Source organism: Malus domestica, chromosome 04, assembly GCF_042453785.1.
Source record: "Malus domestica chromosome 04, GDT2T_hap1".
Classification (NCBI taxonomy): domain Eukaryota; kingdom Viridiplantae; phylum Streptophyta; class Magnoliopsida; order Rosales; family Rosaceae; genus Malus; species Malus domestica.
The window spans coordinates 29,202,769-29,218,258 of NC_091664.1; the positions used below are offsets into that span (position 1 = coordinate 29,202,769).

The 15,490-nt window shown below is 36.7% G+C and overlaps 3 protein-coding genes across 5 annotated transcripts; all 3 read right to left on the reverse strand.

The window, feature by feature from the left end:
• Positions 1-1,309: 1,309 nt before the first annotated feature.
• Positions 1,310-7,201, reverse strand: LOC114824447 (FRIGIDA-like protein 5). 2 transcript variants are annotated; one of them, XM_029101485.2, is made up of 4 exons: positions 4,805-7,201; positions 3,410-3,952; positions 2,256-2,428; positions 1,310-2,171 (listed from the first exon to the last, which is right to left on the reverse strand). In XM_029101485.2, exons 1-4 carry the CDS (start codon positions 6,792-6,794, stop codon positions 1,584-1,586), a joined length of 3,294 nt encoding a protein of 1,097 aa, XP_028957318.2. In that variant the 5' UTR covers positions 6,795-7,201; the 3' UTR covers positions 1,310-1,583. The 2 variants fall into 2 exon arrangements, with proteins under 2 accessions (XP_028957318.2, XP_028957317.2); XM_029101484.2 differs by having other exon boundaries at positions 4,793-7,201.
• Positions 7,202-9,269: 2,068 nt separating this feature from the next.
• On the reverse strand, positions 9,270-11,900 carry LOC103434003 (uncharacterized). 2 transcript variants are annotated; one of them, XM_070820875.1, is made up of 4 exons: positions 11,606-11,900; positions 10,964-11,081; positions 10,637-10,862; positions 9,270-9,558 (listed from the first exon to the last, which is right to left on the reverse strand). In XM_070820875.1, exons 1-4 carry the CDS (start codon positions 11,755-11,757, stop codon positions 9,530-9,532), a joined length of 525 nt encoding a protein of 174 aa, XP_070676976.1. In that variant the 5' UTR covers positions 11,758-11,900; the 3' UTR covers positions 9,270-9,529. The 2 variants fall into 2 exon arrangements, with proteins under 2 accessions (XP_070676976.1, XP_070676975.1); XM_070820874.1 differs by having other exon boundaries at positions 10,964-11,075; positions 11,600-11,836.
• A 1,525-nt stretch (positions 11,901-13,425) lies between these two features.
• Positions 13,426-13,803, reverse strand: LOC139195098 (uncharacterized). Its single transcript, XM_070820291.1, has one exon. The coding sequence runs from the start codon at positions 13,801-13,803 to the stop codon at positions 13,426-13,428; it is 378 nt and encodes a 125-aa protein (XP_070676392.1).
• Positions 13,804-15,490: the final 1,687 nt, after the last annotated feature.

Here is a 15,490-nt window from a genome sequence, read left to right on the forward strand (position 1 = left end):
GAATTTTTATCCTCTGAACAACACTTGAAGAAAGCCCAGGGCTTATTTAAAAGTTATTTAAAATGATTAAAAAAAATTTGGTGAAATTATTTTTGATTTCCAAAATACTTCCAGTCATTTTAATCTCATTCCTAAAAATCTTTATATTTTTAGGAAAAATAATGAAAAATGTTAGAAGACTTTGAGTTTTAATGATAAGGATAAAATAAAGGCTAAAGTGAATAGTACAAGTATTGACATTTTAATGTAAAAATGTGATTTTTTGTTAAAGTGAACAAGTACATGGAGTTTTTTGTTAAAGTTTTTCTCTTAATTTGGTGTTTTAAGTTGTGGTGCACAACATGAATGCATTTCAATGATTTTGGTTTTTGTTAATCACAACCAAGGTCTAAAATATCGAGGATATCGGAAATATCAGTAGTCCAAAAACACGGAAATTTTGATGGAAATATCGGGATATTATCGATATCAATAAAAATTGAATAAACATCATCGAAATTGTAAGAAAAACTTGGAAATTTTTATTAAAACTTTGCAGGATATTTATTTAGTCAATTATCTATTAGTTTATCACAAAAAATTGGAAGGAAATGCATTGCATGATGAATTTAATTGATTTAAGTTGATTATATAGCGAGCTGGTAAACATTGTGAGTGTAGAAAATATGTAGTAATTAATGAAAGAAGTTTAAACACACCATAATCATTTATATATAATAAATTAGTACAATATTTTACACTTTATACATTGCATGGTAAGATACATGGGTGACTTAGTACCACATAGAGTTTCTATCAAGGTCTAAAATATTGATAATATCGGAAATATCGGTAGTCCAAAAACACGGAAATTTTGATGAAAATATCGGGATAATATCGATATTTTAGAACTAAATCAAAGTCACATTTTGTGCACGTGAGAAAGAAAGAAGTTGTTCATGTGTTAACAAAACACGTCACTTATTACTATGGTTTAATGATATTCCTCTTCACTTGTAAGTGAGAGATCTTCGGGATGAAATTGAACCATGGCTAGTCCAGTGTGAGAAAACATTAAGACTTGTTTGGAAGTGCTTTTAAAATAACTGAAAGCGTTTTTTGTAAAAATGTTTTTGGAACCAATCATTCGTAAAAATCCAAAGTGGATCATAAAAAACACTTTAGGTGCTTTCTGTAAGAATCAAAGATATGGTGCTTTGATCAATTTCATCAAAACATTTTCAGTTATTTTAAAAGCACTTTCAATCAAGCTATATAAGGTTGTGAATTTAGGAGAAGCAACTCTAAATCAAGTTTGGACCCAAAAACCAAAAAACAAAAAAAACCAACACTATAAAAACAAAGGCTATTTACAATAGTCAGGTCAGATTATGTTGCTTCTCCTAAATAGTTGTAGTGCAACTTACAGAAGACAGCGAGCTGCCAACCTATTGTGCCACCATAAAAACTAAGGGTACATTACGAGGAAGGTATCCGTAAGCAGCATTGCGCGCTAGGACGGGACTTCAGAGTTGTGCAGCGGTCTTTCGTAGTTAGTACGTATAGCAGGTTCATACTCGGTCTAATCAGGATTCGGCATGGCTTTAAAAACTCTCCCCAGGCAACGGACCTGGCTTCCGATAGCCTGGGGTGATTGGTGGTGATGAATAGAATGTACCAGGGGAAGCAGATGTCTGATGATACATATTTCGACGCTGTTGTGGTGGTTGAATCGAGCAAGGCAAAGTGTTGGGTCTACGTTTCTTGCCTCTACTGTGTTCTTCTGGTTCAGCGTGGGAGGGAACAGATCTTTTCTGCTCTTGTCCCTCAACAGTATAAGCAAAAGGCTTTTCCGCCCCTTGTTCAACATTGGAGGCAAGAGGTTTGATCTGCTCTCGTCCCTCAATTCTAGGGGAAGGAGACTTTTTCTGCTCCCGTCCCTCAACTTTGGAGGCAGGAGACTGTTTCTGCTCTTGTCCCTCAACCTTGGAGACCGGAGAATTTTTCTTCCATCGTTGTTCAACCTTGGAGGGAGGAGATGTCATTTGGCGTCTGCGATGATTATTCATTTTTTCCAGAAAAGCTATTTGTGTTTCAATGAACCTGGAAGGGTACTCGGACTCGAGGTTGCTATCTTTGATACATTGAATCACAACTCTAAGAGCAGCAATCTGGTTGTTTACACACTTATCCTGTGAACAAAGGTAAAAAGTATGAGTCAGTAAATGTATATTTACATTGAAGATATCGGATGTCGAAAGAAAATACAACGGTACCTTTTCAGAAAATAATTTATGTCCCTTGCTCATTTGAATGCACGACAACTTTGCATTCTCCACAAATTCTTTCAAGAGTGGTACTGGTGGGAACTTGTCAATTAACTTAAACGGGCAAATTAATCGAACAGCCTCAATTAGTTGGTTCTTTTCAACAAGATCCCGAATGATATCTGTTACATATAAAACGGAATTGCAGAATTTATCAAAACTGCTCCAAAGAAGTTTCAAGACGAAAATATCATAGTAGCGCCACCCAAACATAAAGAAGGTAACGTTGACAAATGCATTGACAAGAGGAAGAAAATTTAAGATGGAAAAAGATGCAAGTTAAAACAGAATCAAAATTATGCAATTGTTAGTAAATTGAGAAATTATTATTTGTTCACTGGAAAAAAAAAAAAATTGAGCAACTTGGAATCCCTTTGTTTTGAGAACAAGCATCATCATACTCCGGAAATTTGTAACCCTGCACTTTTCACAAAAGGATTTGAACAGAAACAGAAAACTACCTATCAGATTAATCCACCAAGATTGCAAAATTTATCAGTGAATCAAACAGCTACCAGTCCAACATGTGTCTCTCAATAAAGCCGTCTTTCGAGCTTGTAATTGCAGCATTCTTTTCAAAATTATGATCTACACCCTACTTTCCAATAAAAAAAGGGCTGGAGAGTAGGATGGGGTCTAACATCTTGAGGAAGAAAGATTATAGAAGGTTGAGAAAGCTTCACTCTTGACATTGAAGAACAGGGATGAACAGATGAAGTTCTTTCATTTATGTTTCAATTGGAAAGAAATAAGAAAGACTGAAAATAGTTTTAAGCCACTATTTTGTATTTGACACATTGCATGGTGATATTAAAAGCTTAGTTTGGTTAAGTGAGGATGGATTAGGAATTTAGGATAGAAGCCACTACCATCTCAATCACCTATAAAGCATTAAATAACGCCCGAGCCATCAGCTCCTTCAGGCAGTATAAAACCAACAAAGAAGTAACTATCACACTAAGGGGCACAAAAAGGGAATCTAGGACACTTATAGTGACTGATACCTATGGCCAAATTTTGCGAATTTTCAAAGAGAACTTAAATAGCATGCCGATAAACTAATTTGAGTAACTACCACACAGAAATTAATTTAATAAACTTACCAGGGATCTTATCAGCTAAACCAAGTGTCTGACATATTTCTAGCGCCTGCTTCTGATGAGAAATCCTTCCAAGAAACACTAAAGTCTCTCTATTAAACATGGAAAGCAGTCCATATGTAGCTATGAACTGCAAAAAACCCAAAAGCTCGAGGGGTTGGGTACTGGCACCAATTTTTGATTTCCAATTGACTGCTAGCTTTAGAGCATCTATGTTAACATGAGGTCCAACATGCGGTTTAATTTTCATCAGCATGTCGAGTAGTGAAATGTATTTTGCCATGACAATTTCTTTAAAACCAGCATCCTCTATTGTGCAGTATTTATAAAAAGAAGTTTGCATCACATCCATCACAAACTTTTCTGGTTCTGATGACGATTGAAAAGCAGCCCAAGTTTCAGTCTGTATCAAACAATCCCTACTGAAAAGCTCATTTAAAAACCCCTGCGAATGAGTAGCATCTGTGGTGGCAGTTAGTTGAAGATTCGGAGAAGAACAAGTTCCTGCATTGTTTGCCAGTGAAGATTCCGGGGCCTCAATTGTGGCTGTGGGTAAGAAACAAAGAAAATGCAGTTGGCAGGTTAGAGAGTGAATAGTTCCAAATGTAACATATCAAATGTATCTAGAGCATTGTGTCCCGTTGTGCTTTGAGTCAATCGATAAGGTGTGGTGTGGGTGTGGTGGTCATAAGCTCTCACTTCAGAATCCTATCAAAGCAAAACGTACTTGTTTTGCAAACTTGAGAGCATAAGATGGTATTATGGGCAAATTGGACATCACGATGGCCTAAAAGACCAATTCAGAAGTATATGTAAAATGTGCAATAAGAGGATCTAAGATGAAATGGCATCAAAAGAAGATGAGATAAATGAGAAGAAAACTTGAAGCATGTTATGAAAAACCAATTAAGAAGTACATGAAAAAATTGCAATAAGATTAATTTCCAAAAAAAAGAAGAAGAGATTCTTCTGAGATATGTGAAGAGAACTAGATACACTACATAATTGCAAGATAATTTGTCATCTTTGCAAAATATGACAACCGTTGCAAAAATTTCTGAAGGGACTAGTAAACAATCCTGCTCTAAACTGCAGACACTATAAGGCATGTCGAATAGGAAAATTTTCCATTCTTAATCGGAAGAGATAAGTTTCCTTAGTGAAAAATTCATCTTCTATGGACAACAAACGAGCCCTTAAAAGGCATCATTGCTGCTGATACACAGTTCTACTTATTGACTGAACAACAGTGAGAAACATAATAGGAACATTCGACTTTTCAAAGTAAATCAGGAAACCATTCATATATGTATGCAATAAAATAAAAAGACAACATAAGCAAATTAGAAAGTTAGATATAAATATGAACAAGCAAAAAGATTTTACCAGGTGCCTCACCAGTCATACCAAAAGCCCAGGATAATTCAGTTGTACGTTCATCCTTAGCAACAATCGCACAAAGACTTTGAAGCTCCTTCGCATCATAAAACGAGGTGATTCCATATGTACTAACAAGCCGCAGAAAACCCAAAACCTCCAAGCAATTGTCCGTCCTCATTTTAACCTTCCAATCACCTGCCAACTTAATTGCTTCCTCTCTCACCTCAGGGTTAATTTGGGGGGAGACACTCTTTAAATTCTCCAACAGAAGGCTACAAGTCATCCTAGTAATGCTCTCAAAATCACACTCGCTTTCGTCCACACTTGAATTTGCATGGTAAAACCCTTGCATAGCATCCAAAACTAATTTTGCCGGGTCTGGTGACGCCTGAAGAACAGCTGAGATTTCACTACCCAATACAACATATCTCTTCAAATGCTCATTTATGAACAACAGCAAGCCTCTACCATCCATATTGACGCCGGACTGGTTACTTGAGGTAGAAGGAACAACAGCATTGTTGGCAGGGATATGTTCCAATTGCTCAATTTTAACTTGAGAAACAAGAATACTAGTATTCTCTTTCGATTTCAGGTTTTGGGTGCGTTCCTCGGAGATTTTTTTTATCGAATCAAATCCTTTCTGCTTCAGTTCAAGCTCTTTGGCCTGATCTTCAAGTTGCCTCTCTTTCAATTCCAAGTTTTTGGCGCGTTCTTCAGTGGATTTTTTTATCAAATCAAGTTCTTTCTGCTTCAATTTGAGCTCTTCGTCAAGGTCTTGAAGTCGGTTCTCTTTCTGTTCAAGTACCTGCGAGATAGATTCCAAACACCTTTCGCCTTCTTTCAACTTTTGGAGTTCCCCAGCTTTTAACTCGACAATTCTCTCTCCCAATCTAACTTCCCTCTCTTTAACCTCAAGCCTACAGGACCACTCCTCCAATGATTTCTCACGCAAGCTCAAATCTTTATCTTTTTTCGAGTCTATTTCCCTAATCCTTTTCTCTCTTGATTCCAGCGCATTCGAGCACTCCGCTAAAGACTTATCAATCACAACAAGTTTCTCCTTTTTCAGCTTCAACTCCTTGTCTCGTTCTTCAACCGCCCTTTCCGCCTCCGTTTTCAGCTTCTCTCTCCATTTCAACTCCTTGTCACATTCTTCAACCGCCCTTTCCGCCTCCGTTTTCAGCTTCTCTCTCCATTTCAACTCTTTGTCACATTGTTCAACCGCCCTTTGCGCCTCCTTAATTCTCTCTTCTTTAAAACCCAGCTGCTCCTCCTGGACCTTCATCAACTTTTCCGCCTCCATAATCTGCTCCCCTATCGAATTGAACTCCTTCTTGCGCTTCTCAATCGACCCGATAATCTCATTCAACTCCCTCTTCTTCAACTCAATCTCTTCGACACACTTCTCCAACGCCTCTCCAAACCCCCTCACTTCCTCCGCCTTCACCTCAGCCAATTTCGACTTCTCCTCCACCCTTCTCTCAACCCAATCCAATTTTTTCTGCCTCCGCTCAACCCGATTCTCAATCGAATCGCACTCCCTCTTCTTCTCCACAACAAAACCCTCAGCCTCCGTCAATCTCTTCTCTTGCACCATAACCTCATTGCTAAGTTCCTGAATCAATGACTGGAGAGAGTGCAAGTGGTTCTTAGCCTCTATAACCTGGTTCTTACTCTGTATAACCTCCTCAACCTTCTCGTCGATCAACCTCTGAAGCCCCCCCAACTCGTCCGCTTTCGATTCGATTTCAGAGTTGTACTTCATCTCCTTCGCCTCCAACTCCCCGTACCGCAGCCGGACCGCCGTCTCGCGGCGGGCGAGTTCCCCGAATTGCAACTCGAGCGAGTACCGAGTCGACTCGAAGTGCTCCTCCAGATCCTTCCATTGCACGGCGAAGATAATAAGCGCGGTCGCCTGCGCGTGTACGCACTCGTACGCCTTGCTCAGACTCCTCTGCTTCGTCTCCGTCTCCTTCAGTTCCGCCTCTATCTTCTCCAACTCCATTGTCTCCGCCGCCGCATAAACCCAAGTGAAACGTCGTCGTCGTCGTGCCGGAGAAGCCAATAAAAACAAGAAAACGAGAAGATCGTCGTGATCGGAATCTCTGGTCAAAGCAAGACTGCTTACCGTTCAACACAGTAGCCGGAAGCGGTAGTGGGCTAGTGGAATGAGTGGAGTGGCCACGGACGGATAGTGGAGCGAGTGGTGGGGCCACGAATGCATACAGGTCGCCACGTGTGATAATCTGGACGATTGAGTCCTTGGGCCCAATTGAATTGAATTGCTTTACTGTTTGACTTTAGCTTTGTGTGGACCCCTTTTGGACGACAATTGTTGGATTGTGAAACCATGGATGTTGAACTGCTGCAAATTCGTCGGCGATGGTAATTTCGTAAATTTACTCTAGTAAATATCTTCTCTTTTCCTCTCCGCCGTCTTTGTCTTTTTCTCATCGGCCCACCATCTCATCTGAGATATCTTTTCTGAATTCTGTTTGGAAAAAACATATGAATCTTTATCTTTTAGGCGTTCATTGTATATGTGAAGTTAATTTTTCTTAAATATTATTTGTGTTTAATTTATATTATTTTTATTAATTAATTAAATCTTTTTTGTTAATTAAAAGATGATGAAAAGATAACTTAGTCTTCTATCACACAAAAAATGATGGGCAATAATGTAATTTCATAGGTCTAAATTTTACTATTTTTTACTGAAACCTCACCTACAGGTGATGTTAAAATATCTATAATATTTAAAATTGAAAACAAAAAAAAAATCAAAAACAAAAATGTCCCACTCCCCCCCCCCCCCACACACCCCACGTAATCCCTTTCTCCCTCTCTCGTTCTCATTTTCTAAAAAACTGTGTACATACACACAAAGTGTGCAGATAAATGCTAGTATTAAATTAAAAATTTAAAATAACTTTTAACCGCATAATATACGATGAACGGTTAAGATATGAAGATTATTAGGATTCTCACAATTTGGATCCGACTGGGATCCAAATCCCACCATCTTATCCCCATCATCTTTTCCTCACTGACCCAACCATCTTAACCATCGTCTTTTCGTTTTTTTTTTTTAACAAATGATATTATATACACTAAAAAAGAAGAGGTAAACTTAACTTCACAATAATCTAGCAATAATATAGTCCAAATTATCGATTTTGGTAAAAATCAAATCTAAGACAAAAGAAAACCACAATGGTGGTTTTTGTTGTTCATGCGAAGCGAAGATCATTCGCTTGGCGAATGAAGCAGGTCAACCTCTTTTTGGCTCTCCTGGGGACTTGTTACCATCACCAATCCGTTCGGACAGGTAATTTCAAGACCCCTGGCTCTCCGCCTCTACTGTGTAGCCATTGGCTTGAGATTCACAAATCAATGAAAAGAAAAAACTATTTCTACGAGGAAATAAAATGAGACAAGAATCTTTGGAGATCTCTTTTGGTTAGCATTTCCCTTTCAATTGAGGTCATCCCCTTTTTCATCCTCCACACATTTCGGTTGCTTAAGGCTTAATAAAAGATTCAACATAATGAGAAAGGCTTTAAGTAATTCGATCAAACCGATCGAGAATCTCATCGTACTAAGTGGCTCTTCTCATTTTTATATTCCTTTAAATTTTCCTTTTCTCCTAACCCAATCATATTCTAACTTTTTTTATGAAATTTTTTATTTTATGTATTTTTAATTTGCATTTTGTTTTTTTTCTGATTTTCTAAATCAGTATAATCTTTTTTTTTTCAGTATAAACACACTTATTTATACATTATATAATAAATTTACTTAAAAATAAATAAAAATTCCACTGTGTTATAAATATGTAAAAGTTAAAGAGATAACCTTTACTAGTGACAGAAGTTAAGCAGGTGTAAAATATCACACTGAAACTATAGCACAAAAGGATGACAAATAAAAGAGGGAGGAATAGATACTGAAGTTATTAATCTTTTCTTTCTTCTCTGTATTCTTTCTATATCCTTTAACTGCAGTCGGAGCGCTCTATTTATAGAGCGGCTCCATACAAACAGGTTCTTACAGTTTGAAATTTACATCACATGACTTTGAAAATATGATCGCCTTTATTTCCAAAGTCTACATCGCTTTGTGTGGGTATTGAAAAACTTATGCGGGCATTCATTAAACTACCAACGGTTTCAACATTGCCAATGTTTTAAACTGCTAATGTTTTCAACTGTTAATGTTTTCAACACACTGCTTGACTAGCACCTTTTGAAGCCTTGCACCACGAGTCATTAAACCCGTTCAATGTCAATTGATCTTCAAAGAATGATGGTTTAGTTTGTTGGTGTCAAATAGGTTTTATTTTATTTTATTTTATTTTTAAAGAACAAATTGATGTCAAATAGTTGAACAATAATTTTTCGCATTGTCAAGTAGTTTAACGATAAAAATAGGTGTCAAGGTTGATCGATCGGGTGATTTAGTAACAAGGTACAAGTAAATATTGTGGGCTCAACGTCCTATATTAGTAGTTCACGATAAATACAATTCATGTTTCTCAACATTCTCCTCACCCTCACAACACTGGTAAGTACAATCTTGTGATTTCTCCGAGATGAATCTTCTCAGTTTGAAGGTTAAAACTAAATTCTGAAATCGAAGTAAAAATTCTTGTACACGAGAGAAGGAGAAAGATTACAAATCTCAATAGGCCGATGAAGTAAACCCCAACTTGTTTCTGAAAGTTCCTTGGAGAAGCGTTCATCAGGGCTTTATACGAACAACGAATGAGCCTGTTCAACAATTTCAGCAAAAAGAATTAATCGATACTGCAACAAGGATGCCGGCAAACCAAGCAGAGATAATCTTTTCGATCTCAAGCCAACTTGCCAACTACAGTTCATTTATGAATGATGGCAACTGTATGTACACGAGATAACGAGGATGAATGGAATATTTGTCGAGAATGTTGTGAGATCATGTCAGATTCAGTATTTCAGTGCATCAAATGATAATGAGACAGATACCCATTTAAGAAAATAAACACAGATACGCATGTAAGGTAATAAACAGATTCTTATCGGTGTCAAATTGCAATGAAGGAGCAAGCTGCAAGCACAACAAAGTAAAATGCTTCACCCCTTGCCGTTTAATTTATAAAAAATTTGAATCACAAAGAGGTTGAGGCTTTTGATGCTATATAGGATAAAACAAGTTTGCATGACGAGCTATTGGATCAACTGACGGCATTTATATTCCAAGTGTTAGGTAGTCAAAGTGAAACCCATGATCCACCCAGTAAACATTCTAGGAAACAGATACCTGAGCCCACGAGAAGAAAATACAGGGTTCAAAGGTGATACTATCCGGGCAGATTATGATTGACTTTGTCACATTTATCCAGGAAATACGGAATTCTAAGCATGGATGGACAACAAAAATTCCCAAGAATTGTCCTCTTACCGATTACTACACTTCAACGTGATACACTGCTCTAACTAAACATGAACCACCTCAAATATGCCGAAAAACATTAAAGCAACTAGCATAGGTGAGAATCATCTCATGACTAGTGGGATACAGACGGACAGTTATTCAGTAGCCCAAAATATCGTAACTCACTTTTGGTAAGATTACGAAGAGGATATAGGCAGATAACACTGCAAAGTGATGCTTAGCGTATAAGTGGATTGTGGAGGGTATAGATTCTATATAATGATTTACTCCAAAAACAATGAATTATCGCAGGTGTATCAAATTTTCTAACTTTACATGTTAAGGAGCTTATATTTGTTAAAAACAATGTCATATACAGTGTTGGCACAGAAAATGTACTCATAATTCTAAAGCACTAAACAGAGAACTACTTACACGCAGGAAGGTGGGACGTGTCGGCAGAAACAGCACAAGCAATCCCCAAGTTATGAAGAGCACCTTTTATGACTCCACATGAGAAATGGAGATGCATGTTTGGTTCTTCTGCTGCCTTGTTTTCAGCCGCCTCGGCATTTTCTTTAGACAAGTCTCCATTTTCGGAAGGATCAAGCGACATGCGTGAAACCCAACGAAACCGATTATCTTGCAATACAAAAGTACCCTACAACACAAACAAAAACCATCTTAGTCTTATCAAATTCACACATTGACAAAGAACCCCGATTCAGTATTAGTCGATTGACTCGATTCTAAACAAATTACCCTATGATTGGTCTTTAAGTTGTCAATCTGCTTCTTGAAGAGCTCGGACCAAAAGTCCTTGCAGATGAACTTAATTGCATCCAGATGATCAGTAAACCGAGGCCGCTCCATTGTGTACCTAACAAGTGAAATTGATCCATAATCACACTCCTATTCCTACAATTTACAATGAGCATTATTTTGTTAACTTTAAATTATAAGTAGACCTAGAATAGCATAGGATTCAATGCCACACACATATGCTTTACTTTCCCACGTTTTCTCAGCAACCAAACACTCTTAACAAATCATTACAAACGAAAAAAGAGAAAAAATTTCGAAATCAAACACTTCGAATTACTATTCCACATTTCTCAGCAACCAAACACTCTAACAAATCATTACAAACGAAAAAAGAGAAAAAAATTTCGAAATCAAACACTTCGAATTACTATTCCACATTTTCTCAGCAACTAAACACTACCAAATCATTACAAACGGAAAAAAAGAGAACAAATTTCGAAATCAAACACTTCGAAAATAGGCATTTCAGATCTAAAAACCCCAAACCTGTGAGATCAAACAAATCCAATTCAATTACAATGAAATAAAGGGAAGAACTAGAGAGGGCAGGGTGGTTAGGAATAGTGTGGGGAGGTGTACCGCTCGGAGAGCTGGTGGCCGACCTGGTAGCCAATAGCGTCGATCCTACTGGCGGCGAGCTCGGGCTTGTTGGCGTATAACCGATTGCAGTACATAGAGACCATCTCTGTCAGTAGACTATCCACGCAGCTCTCTGAGACCTCTCTCCCCATCTCTCTCTCTCTCTCTAGCTCTCGCGCTCCCTGTGTATTTTCTCAGATTTTTCTCTGTAAATTGATTTTTTTTTTCATAAAAAAAAAAAATACAAAGAAAATAGATTTTGAGAGTGGATTATTGGGCTTATAGAATATGGGCTTGTTGTGGGTATGGAATAATTGGCCCATTGGGTGAACATATAACATTAGATCACCTCATAAAATAAAACTTAAAATATAAGCGTTAAACCCCCTTCCCAAATCATTTCCAACTATTGGACTAAAATAAGCTTTGAAGAGAAAATATATTTTTGGGTTAGATTCGTTCAGAAATTAAGTCTAGCTTAAATTATTCTGGACCCACCAAATTGTCATATTTCAAACTTTTCTTTTGTTTTTACTTATAATCCAACAGATGTGATCAAATCAGATCAAATTTAACGGTAAAGAAAATTTGACAGCCCAAAATCAAATCTAATGTCTAAAATATTTTTTTTTAAATCAAAATACACTTTATTTACCGAAATTTAAATATTTTTATATTAAAATGTTCATAAAGATAAATTATGATAATCTACATAAATTTTATTTTCAAAAAAAATAAGGCTAAAATCATCATTTAATAATCTCGGACTAAAATTTGAAGTCATAACTATTGGAGAAGAAAAGCAGTCTATGGGTTAGGACCAAGGAAGAAAATATCGGTAATATCGGAAATATTGGTAGTCCGAAAACATGAAAATATCGGGATAATATCGATATCGATAAAAATTACATGGAAACAACAGAAATTGTAAGAAAAACTTGGAAATTTTTATTGAAACTTTGCAGGATGTTTATTTAGTCAATTATCTATTAGTTTATCACAAAAAATTGGAAGGAAATGCATTGCATGATGGATTTAACTGATTTAAGTTGATTATATAGCGAGCTGGCAAACATTGTAAGTGTAGAAAATATGTAGTAATTAATGAAATAAGTTTAAACACACCATAATCATTTATATATAATGAATTAGTACAATATTTTACACTTTATACATTGTATGGTAAGATACATGAGTGACTTAGTATCACATAGAGTGAACATGGTGAGTAGTTCAAAAGTAGATACTTGAAAAGAAATTAATCAAATTTTAGTATGATGTAATTATTTGGACTTGATTTAAAATAGAAATTTATCATATATAATATATGTAACTGAAAAAAAATAATCAAATTTTAATATGATGTAATTATTTGGACTTGATTTAAAATAGAAATTTATCATATAGAATATATGTAACTGAAAAAAAATTAATCAAATTTTAATATGATGTAATTATTTGGACTTGATTTCTCTTTATACATATATTCTTCTTCCTATTTTCTAGTATTTCAGTTTAGTAAGTGATTTTAAATTTCGGAGACGAAATTCTTTTAAGAGGGGTAGATTGTTACACCCACCCCCAATTTAAATTGTATTTTCACTAAGTTTGAGTTTATCTTGCTTTTAAAATTATTTTTAGATCTTAATAGGTGTGCCCAGGGGGCCCACCTTGCTTTTGTGTCCCCGTCTCTCTTTTCTCTCAGATCTCTCTTTTCCCTCACTCTCTCATCTCTACCGTGCTCTCTTTTTGCACTCTCTGCACTCTCTCCTTCTCCCCGTGAACCAACCCACACGCCACACCCTCACTTCCACACCACTTCAACGGCGACACCTCCTCATCACTCTCTGCACTCTCTCCTTCTCCCCGTGAACAACCCTCATTCTCCCTCTTCGCCCTCTCTGCACTCTCTGCATCTCTGCACTCTCTCCTTCTCCCCGTGAACAACCCACACCCTCACTTCCACACCACATCAACGGCGACACCACCTCATTGCCATCTCCGTCTCTACGTCTCTGTCTCTGCCTCGGTCTCTCCGTCTCCGTCTCTGCCTCGGTCTCTCCGTCTCCGTCTCTCCCTCGGTCTCTCCGTCTCCATCTCTGCCTCGGTCTCTCCGTCTCCGTCTCTCCCTCGGTCTCTCCGTCTTCGTCTCTCCCTCGATCTGGATCCTTCTTCTTCGATCTGGTTTCTGGATCCATCTTCTTCGATCTGGTTTCTGGATCCCTTTCTCACCTCCCGGCGGCGGCGACGACGACGAATATCGCGATAATATCGCTAATATCGGTAATATCGCGATATTATCGATATTATCGCGATATTTTAAAGATATTTTATTTTTACTAAAAAAAATATCGCCGGGTCAAAAAAAACGATATTATCGGCGATATTTCGCCGATAATATCGATATTTAATTCCTTAGGACATAAATTTTTAAGCTTTATTCCTAAGTGTTATAAATGTTCTAATGGTGAAGAAATTTTTTTTTTATAAACACTCATTTTTTTTAGCACCATGTTAATTTATGTTATTTGATTGTGTAGACAGAAAAACGAAAAAACGGATGTTAAAATAATTTTGATATAAATAGTTTCCAAGAAAAATTAAACTATTTTTCACAAGTTGGATATATAAGATTTGAAAACCAACTTTTCTTGGATCTTCCAGATCACTTAAGTTTGACCGTCCATAATAGATCGTGTGGCCAAAATAAATTCTCTCTCTTCAACTCGTCTTCCCTTTTAATTCTAGGCTCATATTTCGCAATGCATGTTATAGGCTCGATTATTGCCGTTTGTGAATTGTATGATGGTAGCCAAAGCAAGGTTAAAATGCAGTTATGAATCTTCCTAACTCTTGGAATGATAAATTATCCTGGCAAACCCCCTTTATAAAAAATAAAAAGAAGATAAATTGTTTATGATTATGGTCCTTGTAACGTGCATGAAGTCCTACATTCTTGCTCCAAACTTCTTATTTTAATGCTCGGGAGAAAGCAACAAGCCAACAGCTAATTGTAGGCTTTGGATGATACTAGCGAGTGACAATATATTTTTTTTTGGTGGCATTTTGATTGAGAGCAATCAAACTAGCAAATTCTATTAAAGAGAGAAATCAATCCAAATTTTAAGACAAGTTTTGAAAATTATTAAATAAAAACAAAACCAATAATGTTGCCGCTCCACATGCTTTGGACATCCGAAAGCCATATCACATGATTCACGCATGTAATAGAAAATATCGTGTGTGGTGAATCATGATGAGCATAAAATTAATTATTTAATAATTTCATATTCCTAATATTGTCTCCAACCGAAGGGTCCAGAGGGCCAAAGGGCCAACCGGCTGGCCCAAAGCAATCAACCCTGGGCTGAGTCTGAATTTTCATTATTCCTATCAGTTATATCCGACAACATTGTACTTATTCCTGTCAGTTATATCCGACAAGCATGGTAGGCCAAAATTTCAAATACAACGTCTAGTTACTGTTGGATTCAATTTTTTTTTTTGGGCCAATTTTTTTTTTAATGAATTTAATTTTTGGTTTTTAAATTTAAGTTGTAATTTTTAAATATAAGTTGTAGTTTTTAAATTTAAGTTGTTGTTGTTTTTAAATTTAAGTTGTTGTAGTTTTTAATCTAAATAATAAATTATATTTAGCCCTATGAACCCTTTGGCTCTTGGTTGGAGACAGTTTTTTGTGACAGGGCTAAAACGAGCCCTTTGTTCCTTTGGCCCTTGGTTGGAGATGGAGACAAATATGATCATGTATTGTTCATTAAAATATTAATATCTTGGAGGACCAGAAGGCTAAAACAAACCTTCTGACCAGCCTTCAGTTGGAGATGGTCGTAAATTGTCATGGCAACAAGCCAACAGCTAATTATA